Here is a 14444-nt window from a genome sequence, read left to right as displayed (position 1 = left end):
AGCCCGTGCTCTTTCCACTGAGCCACGCTGCTTCTCTAAAGTAAAGGTGTATACACCTAAGTGAGGAGGAAGGGTTTAAAGTCTTCTAGACTCTGAGCCCACTGTTGGGTAGGGATCGTCTCTATATGTTGCCAACAAGTCTTCTAGACTGTGAGCCCACTGTTGGGTAGGGACCATTTCTATATGTTCATTCATTCAATCGTATTTATTGAGCGCTTAGTGTGTGCAGAGCACTGTACTAAGCGCTTGGGAAGTCCAAGTTGGCAACATATAGAGACGGTCCCTACCCAACAGTGGGTTCACAGGCTAGAAGGGGGAGACAGAGAACAAAACAAAACATATTGACAAAATAGAATAAATATGTGCAAGTCTGGGCAGGAGGGTCTAAAACACCACCTCTTCCAGGAAGCCTCTAATCCTGGCTCCACCACTTGTCGCCAACTTGTACTTCCCAAGCGCTTAGTACAGTGCTCTGCACACAGTAAGCGCTCAATAAATATGATTGATTGATTGATTGATTGATTGATTGATTAAGTGTTAATGTTAGAGATGTCTTACTACCAGCCAGGTGCCCCCCACTCTATATTACCTGGGCCCCCTACCCCGACCACGCCAGTAATCCAGGGTATGGGGCAGTGGGGAGGGGGCCAAGAGGCCATTCACAGGCGAGGACAGGAGCCCGGCCCGGCCAGGCCGGTCTCCGGTCCGTCCTCGTGAACCGGCCGCAGCGTTTCCCGGAGGGCCGAGTCGGGGGCCAGATCCCCCGCGGCGTCCCCCCAGCGGGTCCGCAGGGCCAAGCTGGCCCCCATGTCCAACAGGAGCTCAGCCACGGCCACGTGGCCCCTCTGGGCAGCCAGGTGAAGCGGAGTCTGGCGGAGCGGGCCGGCTTCGGCATCGGGCTGCGCCCCCCTGTCCAGCAGCAGGCCGGCCACTTTGGGGTGCCCTCCCAAGGCCGCCCGGTGCAGCGGGGTGAGGCCCAGCCCGTCCCGGGGGGCCACGGTGGCGCCCCGCCCCAGCAGCATCCGGACGATGGGCAGGTGGCCGGCTGCCGCTGCCCGGTGCAGAGGGGTGCGGCCGTGCCCGTCTGGGAGCTCCACGTCCGTCGCGGGGGCATCCAACAGCCGCCCCACCACCTGGGGGGCAAGGGATGGGGGGCGGGGAGAGATATGAAGGGCAAGGCCCTTCCCTTCTGCCCCATATCTACAGAATAGCCAACCCCCTCCCCCTCATCTACCTGGGCGGCCATGCCCACTCGCCCCTGCCCCACATCTACACGGGCAGCCGTGCCCACTCTGGCGTCTACACTCGCAGCCGGCCCCCATTCTGATATTTACACGAACAACCAGAGGCCTAGCTCAGTGACCTAGATGGTGAAGGCCTTGCAGTTTTCAGGTTGGAAATCAGTCAAGATCAATCAATCAAGAGCTTGGGAGTCTTTACTGTTCTATTGTACTCTCCCAAGTGCTTTGTACAGTGCTCTGCACACAGTAAGCTCTCAATAAATCCCACTGAATGAATGAATGAGGGCACACACAAAAAAGCCTGAGCCATCTGAATGATCGAAGACAATGGTGAGAAGGGGAGCAGGAGACCCCAAGAATCCAGCCAGCCTCCCCTTGCCCGCCCCCAGTCACCCCGGCCCCTCGGACCTCGTCCGAAAATCCACACTCCTATTCGGCCCCGTCTCCGCCTGACAGTTCTGCCCTCCTTCCCCTGTGCCCCACTTTCCCCAGCATCCGCCAAGGGCAAGCCCACCCAGGGGACGCCCCCTACCCCCCATGCCCAAAGCATAAACTCCCAAAGACCCGAACTGTTGGGTAGGGACCGTCTCTATATGTTGCAAACTTGTACTTCCCAAGCGCTTAGTACAGTGCTCTGCACACAGTGAGCGCTCAATAAATGCGACTGAATGAATGAAAAAAACATGTTTTGTTTTGTAGTCTGTCTCCCCCTTCTAGACTGTGAGCCCGTTGTTGGGTAGGAACCTTCTCTATATGTTGCCAACTTGTACTTCCCAAGCGCTTAGTACAGTGTTCTGCACACAGTAAGCGCTCAATAAATCCGATTGAATGAATGAATGAATGAATGTCTATTTATTGTATTCTACTCTCCCAAAGCACTTATTACAGTGCTCTGCACACAGTAAGAGCTCAATACAGACGAATGAATGAACGAAAGAATAGAGGTGTGTAAATCTTCTTTAGGGCCGCTGCCTGGGTTTTAATCGGCCCACCGCCTAATGTCGTCTTGTGGGCCAGGCCCCCGGGGCTGGAGTGGCCATCCTCCGTTGTGGAGACTTGGGCTGCTCCCACTTCCTAACTCGGCCGCCCAGCGGGGTGCTGGAAAGGTGGGGTCCTTTGTGGGGCCTCAGAGGTGGGAGGTGGGTGACGGTCCGGGGCAAGGCCTACCTCCTGGTGCCCGAGGTCAGAGGCCAGAGCCAACGCCGTCCTCCCAACCCCGTCCTGGGCGTTGACGTCTGCCCCCTGGTCCAGCAGGAAGCGCAGGGCCTCGCTGCTCCCTGTCTCCGCAGCCACGTGCAGGGGTAGGAGGCCACCAGGACCCCTGGCTTCCGGCGAGAGCCCCCCACCCAACAGCACCTCCATGACGGGCGTCCGGCCCCCGGCGGCGGCCCAGTGCAGAGCCGTCCATTGGTGGCCGTCTTGGGCGGCGGGGTCGTGCCCGCTGCCGAGCAGCAACTGGGCCAGTAGGACGTGGCCGTGGGCGGCTGCGAGGTCCAGGGGTGTCAGGCCCCCTCGGGTCCGGGCAGTAGGAGAGGCCCCCCGCTGCAGCAGAAAGGCGGCCAGCTGGCTGTGGCCGGCGGCGGAGGCCCGGTGCAGGGCGGTCCACTGGGAGCCGTCGGCCGTCTGCACCTCGGCGCCCCGCTGCACCAGGAACCGGGCCAGGGAGAGGCGGCCGCTCAGGGCCGAGCAGTGCAGTGGGGTACGGCCCCGGGGGTCCCTACGGGGCACAGGGCACGGCTCAGCCCATTCCTGCCTGCTCCGAGCCCGGACCTCCCCCACCACCCCAAACCTCCACACTTGTTGTCCCTCCTCCCAGCCTGGCGTAGCTACTGCTTCATCCCACCCTAATAATAATAATCGTGGTATTTGTCAAGCACTTACTATGGGCCAAGCACTGTTCTAAGGGTTGGGGGTAATATTGTTAAGTGCTTACTATGTGCAAAGCACCATTCTAAGCATTGGGGAGGATACAAGGTGATCAGGTTGTCCCACGGGGGGCTCACAATCTTAATCCCCATTTTACAGATGAGGTCACTGAGGCACGGAGAAGTGAAGTGACTTGCTCTAAGTCACACAGCTGATAAGCGGCGAAGCCAGGATTTGAACTCATGACCTCTGACTTCCAAGCCCATGCTCTTTCCACTGAGCCACGCTGGGTAGATAGAAGGTAATCAGGTAATGGTTCAAATCCCGGCTCCGCCGCTTGTCTGCTGTGTGACTTTGGGCAAGTCACTTAACTTCTCTGGGCCTCAGTTCCCTCATCTGTAAAATGGGGATTAAGACTATGAGTCCCCAGTGGGACAACCTGATCACCTTGTAACTTCCCCAGCACTTAGAACAGCACTTTGCACATAGTAAGCGCTTAATAAATGCTATCATTATTATTATTATTAGAACGGTGCTTTGCACATTGTAAGCGCTTAATAAATGCCATCATTATCATCATCATCATCATCAGGTCGGACATAGTCCCTGTCCCACATGGGGCTCACGGTCTTAATCCCCACTTTACAAATGAGGTAGACTGTGAACTCATTGTGGGTAAACTCATGTGTCTATTTATTGCTATACTGTACTCTCCCAAGCCCTTAGTACAGTGCTTTTTACACAGTAAGTGCTCAATAAACACAAATGAAAGAAGGAAATGAATGAATGAAAGGATGAATGAAATGAATGAATGAATGAGTCACTTGGCTTCTCTGGGCCTCAGTTACCTCAACTGTAAAATGGGGATTGAGACAGTGAGTCCCGCATGGGACAGGGACTGAGGCCCAGAGAAGTGAAGTGACTTACCCAAGGTCACACAGCAGACAAGTGGAGGAGCTGGGATTAGAACCCAGGTCCTTCTGACTCCCAGGCTCATAATAATAATAATAATAATTTTGGTATTTGTTAAGTGCTTACTATGTGTAAAACACTGTTCTAAGCACTGGGGAGGATACAAGGTGATCAAGTTGTCCCATGCGGGGCTCACAATCTTAATCCCCATTTTACAGATGAGGTAACTGAGGCACAGAGAAGTGAAGTGACTTGCCCGAAGTCACACAGCTAAGTGGTGGAGCAGGATTTGAATCCATGACCTCTGACCTCATGTTTTATCCCCTAGGCCACATTGCTCCTACCCTGCTCCCTCCCTCCCTCCTCCCTGCTACTGCCTTGTCCCCCTCACCCACCACCTCTCTCTTCTTGTCTCCTGCACATTGTTTAACCCAAGGCCACCTCTTCTTTCGGGAAGACCTCCCTAACTGACACCACCCAACAAGACATAGTGGTTAGAGAGTGGCCCTGGGAGTCAAAAGGTCATGGGTTCTAATCCCGGCTCTGCCACTTGTCTGCCATGTGATCTTGAGAGAGTCACTTCGCTTCTCTGGGCTTCAGTTACCTCAACTGTCAAATGGGGATTGAGACGGTGAGTCCCGCAAGGGACAGGGACTGTATCCAACTCAATTTGCTTGTATCCACCCCAGCGCTTAGTACGGTACCTGACACAGAGTAAACGCTTCAACGCTACCACGTTAGTACAATCGCTCATCCTCTCCCGACTGGATTACTGCATCAGCCTCCTTTCTGACCTCCCAACCTCCTGTCTCTCCCCACTTCAGTCTATACTTCCCTCGGCTGCCCAGGTTTATCTTTCTACAGAAACATTCTGGGCATGTCAACCCCCGCCTCAAAAATCTCCAGTGGTTGCCTATCCACCTCTGTATCAAACAAAAACTCCTCACTATTGGCTTTGAAGCTCTCTGTCACCTTGTCCCCTCTTACCTCACCTCCCTTCTCTCCTTCTCCAGCCCAGCCCACACACTTGGCTCCTCTGCCGCTCACCTCCTAGCTGGGCCTCGTTCTCGCCTGTCCCGCCGTCGATCCCTGGCCCAAGTCCTACCTCTGGCCTGGAATACCCTCCTTCGTCACATCCACCAAACAATCCCACTTCCCCTCTTCAAAGCCCTATTGAAGATGCACCTCCTCCAGGAGGCCTTCCCAGACTAAGTCCCCCTTCTCCTCAGCTCCCCCCTGCTCTGCTTTGCCCCAACTTGCTCCCTTTGCTCTACCCCACTTCCTGCCCCACAACTGTTGTGTATATATTTACATATCTATAATTCAATTTATTTATATTGATGCCTGTTAACTTGTTTTGCTGTCCATTTCCCCCTTCTAGACTGTAAGACTGGTGTGGGCAGGAATTGATAATAATAATAATAATAATAATAATAATAATAATAATAATAATGGCATTTATTAAGCGATTACTATGTGCAAGCACTGTTCTAAGCACTGGGGAGGTTATAAGGTGATCAGGTTGTCCCAAGGGGGGCTCACAATCTTATTCCCCATTTTACAGATGAAGTAACTGAGGCACAGAGAAGTTAAGTGACTTGCCCAAAGTCACGCAGCTGACAATTGGCTTCTAGACTGTGAGCCCACTGTTGGGTAGGGACCGTCTCTATATGTTGCCAACTTGGACTTCCCAAGCGCTTAGCACAGTGCTCTGCACACAGTAAGCACTTAATAAATACGATTGAATGAATGAATGAATGAATTGGCAGAGCCGGGATTCTAACCCGTGAACTCTGACTCCAAAGCCTGTGCTCTTTCCACTGAGCCATGCTAGACATTGTCTCTCTTTATTGCTGAATTGTACTTTCCAAGCGCTTAGTACAGTGCTCTGCACTCAGTAAGCGCTCAGTAAATACTATTGAAGGAATGAACAAATACCACAAGTATTATTATCATTCCACAAGATGCCAGGGTCGGATCATAGCCCTACTGAGAGCTCACCTCCTCCAAGAGGCCTTCCCAGATTGAGCCCCCTTTTTCCTCTCCTCCTCCCCGTCCCCACAACCCTACCTCCTTCCCCTTCCCACAGAACCTATATATACGTTTGTACAGATTTATTACTCTATTTGACTTGTACATATTTACTATTCCATTTATTTGGTTAATGATGTGCATTTAGCTTTAATTCTATTTGTTCTGACTACTTGAAACCTGTCCACATGTTTTGTTCTGTTGTCTGTCTCCCCCTTCTAGACCGTGAGCCCGCTGTTGGGTAGGGACCGTCTCTATACATTGCCGACTTGGACTTCCCAAGCGCTTAGTGCGGTGCTCTTCACACAGTCAGTGCTCGATAAATATGATTGAAGGAATGAATGAGAAGGAGTTTGAAACTTTGCCCCTGCCATAGTCCCGAGGGATGTGTCCTGGGGCAGGGTGGAGGGTGAGGGGGTGAAGGGGGGGGGTGGAGAGGAGGGAGGGCGAGTCAGGGTGAGGCTGGAGAAGGGAGAGGAAGGAAGGGAGCTGGGGTCTCACCGGCTATCAACGGCAGCTCCCCGCTGCAGCAGCTGCTTGGCCCTGCCGAGGTCTCCGCTCCACGCGGCCCAGTGCAGAGGCCCCCATCCCAGCTTGGGGGTCCCAGAGTTGGATGCGTCGACTGGGCTGTCGGGGGCCCGTGGATGGGCTACCTCATCCTCCAGCTCTAGCCACCGCCAGACCAGCGCAGCCTCCACCCCGGCCTGCTCCCCACGGCCCTCCGGGAATGAGACTTCACTCTGAACATGGGGAGAAGACCCAAAAACCTGGGGGAGAGGGGAAGGGATGGTGGGGAAACCCTGGGCCCTGGGGAGAGGAGATAGATTGGGGGTAATGGCGGAGAGGGAGTGGGGGAGATCTGGGGCCTTGTAGACGTGGGGAAGGTCATCCGGAGAGGTGCTAGGAAGGGGGTACTGGAGATGAGGTGCTCTGCACACAGTAAGCGCCCAATAAATATGATTGATGGACTGAGGTGTTGGGGAGGAGGCCCAGGGGAAGGAAGGGGTCTTGGGGAAGGGAGTGATGGGAAGAGGATTCTGGGGAGATCTCCTGGAGGCAAGGTGCTCTGCACACAGTGAGCACTCAATAAATGTGACTGATTGAGGTGTTGAGGGGGGGTCCTGGGGAGGAGACCCTGGGGTAGGAAGGGGTCCTGGGGAAGGGGGTGCCGGAGAAATCTGGAGCCCTGGAGGGGGTGGTCATCCAGAGAGGTGCTAGGAAGAGGGTCCTGGAGATGAGTTACTCTGCACTCAGTAAGCCCTCAATAAATAAGAATGATTGATTGAGGTGTTGTGGAGGGGGTGCTGGGGAGGGGTTACTGACTGGAGATGAGGTACTGACTCCCCTCTCCCCCTCGCCACCTCTAGACTGTGAGCTCCTTGTGGGCAGGGAATGGCATTGTTTGTCGTTGTATTGAACTTTCCCAAGTGTTCTGCACACAGTAGCACTTAAAAAATAGGAATGAATTGAATTGAATTGAGAGGGCATGCTGGGGAGGGGGCCCTAGGGAGGAAGACTTGGGGAGGGAATACCGAAAAAGGAGCTGGCGATTTGACACCTCTCTACATGTTTTGTTCTGTTTTCTGTCTCCCCCTTCTAGACTGTGAGCCCGTTGTTGGGTAGGGACCGTCTCTATACGTTGCCGACGTCTACTTCCCAAGTGCTTAGTACAGTGCTCTGCACACAGTAAGCGCTCAATAAATACCATTGAATGAATGAATGAATGGTACTTGTCCCTCTGGACCAGGGTTCAGTCTTGGGGTCTGAGTCTGAGGTAGTACTCAGGAAGGTCATCATAGTCACCCCCATCCCACTTCGTCCAGCTGTCTCTGGACAAGTACAGTGTCCAGCCCACCAGTGGCCCTAGCCCCACTGTCACCAGAAAGCCAAGAAGCAGTGATGATAATCACATGGACTCCTGTTGCTCTCCTTTCCCCGTCTCCCCTTTCCCGCTCATGTCTGCTCTTCCTACCAGCCCCTCAGGATCCTGGGGATAACTGACCCTGGAGTCACCTGGGCTCTCATCTCTTCCCTCCTAGGGCCCAGACTCCTGTCTAGTCCTATTTCTATTAGGCGTCAGGGGGGTCCTTACCGGAACAGGATCACTCTCCATGGCGTGTGGGCAGCCTGAGTGTTAATGTAGGGTCGCCGGGATGCAGGAAGGGAAGGGGAAGAAGAGGAAAGGAGAGAGACAGGTGGTCCAAGCCCTGCTCCCTGCTGGGCTGTGGATTCTGAGGATTCAGCTGGCTCCCCCCTGCCCCCATGGGGGCTCCCCAATACCCTGTCCCCAGGGACCGGGCCCTTAACCCCACTCCACAATGCAAGGTGGCACTTTGGGAGGCCTTGGTGGGGGGGAGAAGGGGGAGGAGACCACAGGCCGTGGGGCCTGGGACAGGCTCAGACACGCCTGACTTCCTCCGGTTACTGAGGGAGCCAGCATGCCAACCTGCCCCCACACTGACAATTAACCCTTCGTTCCCCAGAGCCACTCTTGGGTGGAGGGAGAGAAGCAGTGGCCCTGACTTCCCCTCCACAGACGGCCAGTCCTAGGGATTTTGGAGTTCAGGCCCAGAGATCTCACCTGCCACCCCACATCAAGGCAAAGGGAGCTGTGGAACGGGGAGGGCAGATGCCTGCCACTTCCCCATCTCCACAGTGCCAAGACGACAGGCGACAGCATAGGGTTCCCACCCTCCTCCCTCTTCTTCCTTCTCCTCCTTCTCCTTTTCCTCCTCCTCCCTCTACTCCTCCTCCTCTTCCCCCTCTTCCTCTTCCTCCTCCTCCTCCAGTGCCATGGGCTAGAACCCTCACCCAGCCACCCGGGTTGGACCCCACCTGGGGTGGGAAAGGGGCAGGAGGAGCCAGAGGGCAAAGATCTGGGGAAGCGGCATGGCTGCTCACAGCAGCAACTGTAAGCCTGTTGTTGGGTAGGGACCGTCTCTACATGTTGCCGACTTGTACTTCCCAAGTGCTTAGTACAGTGCTCTGCACACAGTAAGCGCTCAATAAATACGATTGAATGAATGAATACAGCAAGGGCCTGAGAGTCAGAAGGTCCTGGGTTCTAATGCTGGATTCACCACCTGTCTGCTGTGGGACCTATTTATTTATTCATTTTATTTGTACCTATTTATTCTATTTATTTTATTTTGTTAATATCTTTTGTTTTGTTTTCTGTCTCCCCCTTCTAGAAGACTGTGAGCCCGCTGTTGGGTAGGGACTGTCTCTATATGTTGCCAACTTATACTTCCCAAGCGCTTAGTACAGTGCTCTGCACACAGTAAGCGCTCAATAAATATGATTGAATGAATGAATGAATGAATGAATGAATGACCTTGGACAAGTCATTTCACTTCTCTGGGTCTCAGTTGCCTCATCTGTAAAATGGGGATTAAGACTCTGAGCCCCATGCTGGACAAGGACCGTGTCCAACCCAATTTGCCTACATCCACCCGAGCGCTTAGTACAGTACCTGGCATATAGTAAGTGCTCCGCAAAAGCCGTGATTATTATCATTATTATTACAGAGATTCCTGCTTTGGAAAGGGAAGGCAGGGGGCTGGATCCTATGACCTTTCCAACACCTAGGCAGTGGAGGGCGTGGGACGGTGGGAAGGAAGGGCACGGTGGTGAACCAAACGAATTGGAGTGATCCCGCCTTCCTATACCTCAGTTTCCCCATCTGTTTGGGGAGGGGATCTCAGCGGAGGAGGGGGGGAAGTTAAGAAGAAAGGAAAAGATTCCCACTAGGGAAAATCAGAGCTTTCCCTCATCTCCCACTCCCTTCTGAATCGCCCTGACTTGCTCCCTTTGTTCTTCCCCCCTCTCCCAGCCCCACACCACATATGTCCAGATCTGTCATTTTATTTATTTGTATCCATGTCTGCCTCCCCCTCCTCTAGACTGTAAGCTCATTGTGGGCAGGGAATGTGTCTGATTATTGTTGGATTGGACTCTCCCAAGCACTTAGTCCAGTGCTCTGCACACAGTAAGCACTCAATAAATACGACTGAATGAATGAATGAATGCGTGAAAGTTGGGGTGGAGCCCCCTCCACAACCCAAGTTGGGTCAGGGGGTCTCACATGTGCCTCCGGGTGCTGGCCCGCCCGCCCGTCACATGCCTCACTTTCCCGCCCCGGCACCAGGCAAGGGTGAGGCCAGGCCACCCCGGAGGGCGTCCTGGAGGAGGAGGGCTGGGGGAACACAGCAGGGTAGGGCGGGAGGGTGGGGACAAGACTGGGGGGTGATGGAGGAGAGCAGGGTTGGGGTGGGACCAGCAGGAGGTGGGGCTGGGGGGAGTGGGGCGATGGAAAAGAGCAGGATGGAGGATGCGGGGGGTGGGCTGGGGGAGTGAGGCAGGGCCAGGGGGCGATGGAAGAGAGCGGGGTAGCGGGGAGGACCGGGTTGGTGGTGACCTCCGCGGGAGAGGTATGTGGGACCCAAAGGGAGGGTGAGCGGCAGGATGATGGATGGACGGGCCAACGGATGGACGGACGCCTGGCCGGCCGATCAGTGGACACGCACAAGCAGCGGTTTCCTCAAGCTGTTTCCCCGGGCGGAGAGGGGCCCCTTGCCCACCCCGCAGGAGTGTCTATTGTTCTCGGGCGCCGCTGGCTGCTCGCCCAGACTCCGGACCCCCACTCCCCATCCCCTTCCTCCGCCCCTGAGGAGCCAAGGAGGTCTGGACTGCCGTGGTGGTGGTGATAGGGTCAGGGCCACCTTGATGGTGGGGTCAGGACCACTGTGGCGGTGGGGTTAGGACCACCGTGGTGATGGGCTCAGGACCACCATAATGGTGATCTTAGGGCCACCATAATGGTGGGCTCGGGGCAATTGTAGGGGTGGGCCCAGGGCCACTGTAGTGGTGGGGTCAAGGCCAGCATAGAGGTCGTCAGAGCCAGCATGGCAGAGGGATCAGGACCACGCCATCCCATCCCACCCCACCCCATCTCATCCCGGGAAAGTCTGTGCTCCTCTTAGCAAGGCCTGGAGCCAGGGGGCTGGACAGAATGACCCCTGAACTCCCTGCTGTCTGAGGTACCCAAGGCAAGGGGTACAAAGAGGCAGGGGAGCAAAGGGACAGGGACAGGACTGAGAAGTGTCAGGTCATGTCAGGCCATCAAAGCAACTTTTTTCCTTTTTATGGAATTTGCTAAGCACTTACTGTGTACCAAACACTGTACTAAGCACTGGAGTAGATTCAAGCTAATCAGGTTGGACACAGTCTGTATCCCACGTGGAGCTCACACTCTTAATCCCCATTTTACAGATGAGGTAAATGAGGCACAGAGAAGTGACTTGCCCAAAAGTCACCCAGTGGACATGTGGCGGAGCTGGAATTAGAATCCACCCTTTCCATTAGGCCACATTGCTTATTGTTATTATTGTTATTATAAATTGTGGTATTTGTTGAGCGCTTACTAAGTCCTAGGTACGGTACAAAGCGCTCGGGTAGATACAAGGAAATTGGGTTGGACGCAGTCCCTGTCTCATGTGGGGCTCACAGTCTTAATCCCCATTTTCCAGATGAGGGAACTGAGGCCCAGAGAAGTGAAGTGACTCGCCAAAGGCACACAGTGGACAAGTGGCGGAACAGGGATTAGAACCCAGGTCTTTCTGACTCCCAGGCATAGGCTCTAGCCACTAGGCCACACTGCTTCTCCACCTTCACCGTGGGGGAACCATTCCCCGCCCCCTGCTTGTTTTCGGTCCTGCCTGGGCGGGGGGGAAAAAACCAGGGACTTTGTGTTCCTGGAAGAAGCCAAGCGAGCACAACCCGGAGGGAGGGAGGGAGAGAAAGGGAGAGAGAGCTGACCCAGCAGAGAGAAAAAATCCAAGTGAGGGGAGGGAGGAGAGAGGAGAAGGGGAGAACAGCCGGTGGGATGGTGGGAAAAGGCCAGCCAGTGGGGACTAGAAGCACCAGTTGTGGGGGGGATTCATTCATTCATTCACTAGTATTTATTGAGCGCTTACTGTGTGCAGAGCACTGTACTAAGCGATTGGGAAGTACAAGTTGGCACCACATAAAGATCTGCCAGAGACTTAGGGATGGAGGATGAGAGACGGAATAAAGCCTTTTCTGAGTTGATATCAGGGTGGGATGGAAGCCAGTGCCCGCTTCGTGCCCAGCTGTGAGGGCGACAGGGGTCAGTGCCCCCTAGATTCCCAGCTGTGGGGCAAAGCTGTTGTTTCCCCACAGCTGTCTGGGCCGGACTCCCGGCTTTGAGAGAGCGAGAGCGTCCGACTGTCTGGAGAGACCCAAGAATTGGGTCTCTGCCCCATTCCTTCCTCACAGGCCGCCCGCATACTAGCCCTTTGTGACTCACTCCATCCCTTTCGCTCCTCCCCTCCCCCGGGGGTTAGCTGGCCCCCATCTGAAGGGGAGAAGGAGGTGCAGTTCTGCCACCATCATCATCATCACATATTTATTACTCTATTTATTTATTTATTTTATTTGTACATGTCTATTCTATTTATTTTATATTGTTAATATGTTTTGTTTTGTTCTCTGTCTCCCTCTTCTAGACTGTGAGCCCACTGTTGGGTAGGGACCGTCTCTATGTGTTGCCAACTTGTGCTTCCCAAGCGCTTAGTACAGTGCTCTGCACACAGTAAGTGCTCAATAAATATGATTGATTGATTCATCGTCATCATCATAATAATAATAATGATGGCATTTGTTAAGCGCTTACTATGTGCAAAGCACTGTTCTAAGCGCTGAGGGGGATACAAGGTGATCAGGTTGTCCCACGTGGGGCTCACAGTCGTAATCCTCATTTTACAGGTCATCACCTGTAACTGAGGCTCAGAGAAGTTAAGTGACTTGCCCAAGGTCACACAGCAGACATGTGGCAGAGTCGGGATTCGAACCCATGACTTCTGACTCCGAAGCCTGTGCTCTTTCCACTGAGCCACGCTGCTTCTATACCTCATCATCATCATAATTAAGTGCTTACTATGTGCTAAGGCATGTACTAAGCGCTGGGGTGCATACAAGCTAATCAGTCCCTGTCCCATATGGGGCTCGCAGTTTCAATCCCCATTTTACAGATGAGGTCACAGGGACATAGAGAAATGAAGTGACTCACCCAAAGTCACACAGCTGACAATTGGCGGAGCCAGGATTTGAACCCATGACCTCTGGCTCCAAAGCCCAGGCTCTTTCCACTATGCCATGATGGTATTTGTTAAGGGCTTACTCTGTGTCAAATACTGTTCTAAGCGCTGGCGTACATACAAGATCATTCATTCATTCATTCAATCGTATTTATTGAGCGCTTACTGTGTGCAGAGCACTGGACTAAGTGCTTGGGAAATACAAGTTGGCAACAGATAAGAGACGGTCCCTACCCAACAGCGGGCTCACAGTCTAGAAGGCCCACACTGAGAAGCAGCATGGTCTAGTGGAGAGCTCACAGGCCTGAGAGTCCAAGGATGTGGGTTCTAATCCCGATTCTGCTACTTATCTGCTGTGTGACTTTGGGCAAGTCACTTAAATTCTCTATACCTCAGTTACCTCATCTATAAAATAGGGATTAAGACTGTGAGCCCCACATGGGGCAGGGACTGTGTCCAAGCCAATTAACTTGTTTCTACCCCAGTGCTTAGTATAGTGCCTGACACCTAGTAAACACTTAACAAATGTCACAGTTATTATTATTTCCCAAGCCTGGCAGGAGGGTTATCATCACAGGGGCAGAAAAGCTGCATGGCCTAGTGGAAAGAGCATGGGCCTGGGTTCTAATCGTGGCTCTGGCCTAGATCTGCTGTGTGACCTAGGGCAAGTCACCTAACTTCTCCGAGCCTCAGATACAGCTATAAAATGGGGATTAAAACTGTGAGCCCCACGTGAGATGTGGACTGCGTCCTACCTGATTAGTGTGTATCTGCTGGAGCAGTTAGTAGAGTGCCTGGGCCATGGTAAGCAGTTAATAATAATAATGGTATTTGTTAAACGCTTACTATGTGCCAAGCACTGTTGTAAGTGCTGGGGTACATACAAGGTAATCAGTTTGTCCCACGTGGGGCTCACAGTCTTCTTCCCCATTTTACAGATGAGGTCACATAGGCCTATAGAATATAATAATAATAATAATAATGGGTTGTTAAGTGCTTACTAAGTGCAAAGCACTGTTCTAAGTGCTGGGCACTGTAAGAAGCAGCATGGCTTAGTGAGAAGCAGCGTGGCTTAGTGGAAAAAACCTGGGCTTTGGAGTCAGAGGTCATGGGTTCTAATCCCAGCTCTGCCCTTTGTCAGCTGTGTGACCTTGGGCAAGTCACTTAACTTCTCTGTGCCTCAGTGACCTCATCTGTAAAATGGGGATGAAGACTGTGAGCCCCACGTGGGACAACCTGATTACCTTCTATTTACCCCAAAGCTTAGAACAGTGCT

General features: G+C 53.4%; 1 protein-coding gene across 1 annotated transcript; it reads right to left on the bottom strand.

Annotated features, from left to right (window-relative positions):
* Positions 1-659: 659 nt before the first annotated feature.
* Positions 660-8163, bottom strand: ANKRD65 (ankyrin repeat domain 65). Its single transcript, XM_038747311.1, has 6 exons — positions 8143-8163; positions 6552-6817; positions 2409-2958; positions 2234-2315; positions 1235-1323; positions 660-1133 (listed from the first exon to the last, which is right to left on the bottom strand). The coding sequence occupies exons 1-6, from the start codon at positions 8161-8163 to the stop codon at positions 660-662; spliced, it is 1482 nt and encodes a 493-aa protein (XP_038603239.1).
* Between the last annotated feature and the right edge of the window lie 6281 nt (positions 8164-14444).

This window comes from Tachyglossus aculeatus, chromosome 5 (genome assembly GCF_015852505.1).
Source record: "Tachyglossus aculeatus isolate mTacAcu1 chromosome 5, mTacAcu1.pri, whole genome shotgun sequence".
NCBI classification, from domain to species: domain Eukaryota; kingdom Metazoa; phylum Chordata; class Mammalia; order Monotremata; family Tachyglossidae; genus Tachyglossus; species Tachyglossus aculeatus.
The sequence above is the reverse complement of the archived record's forward strand: the minus strand, read 5'-3'. Positions and strand labels throughout refer to the sequence as shown.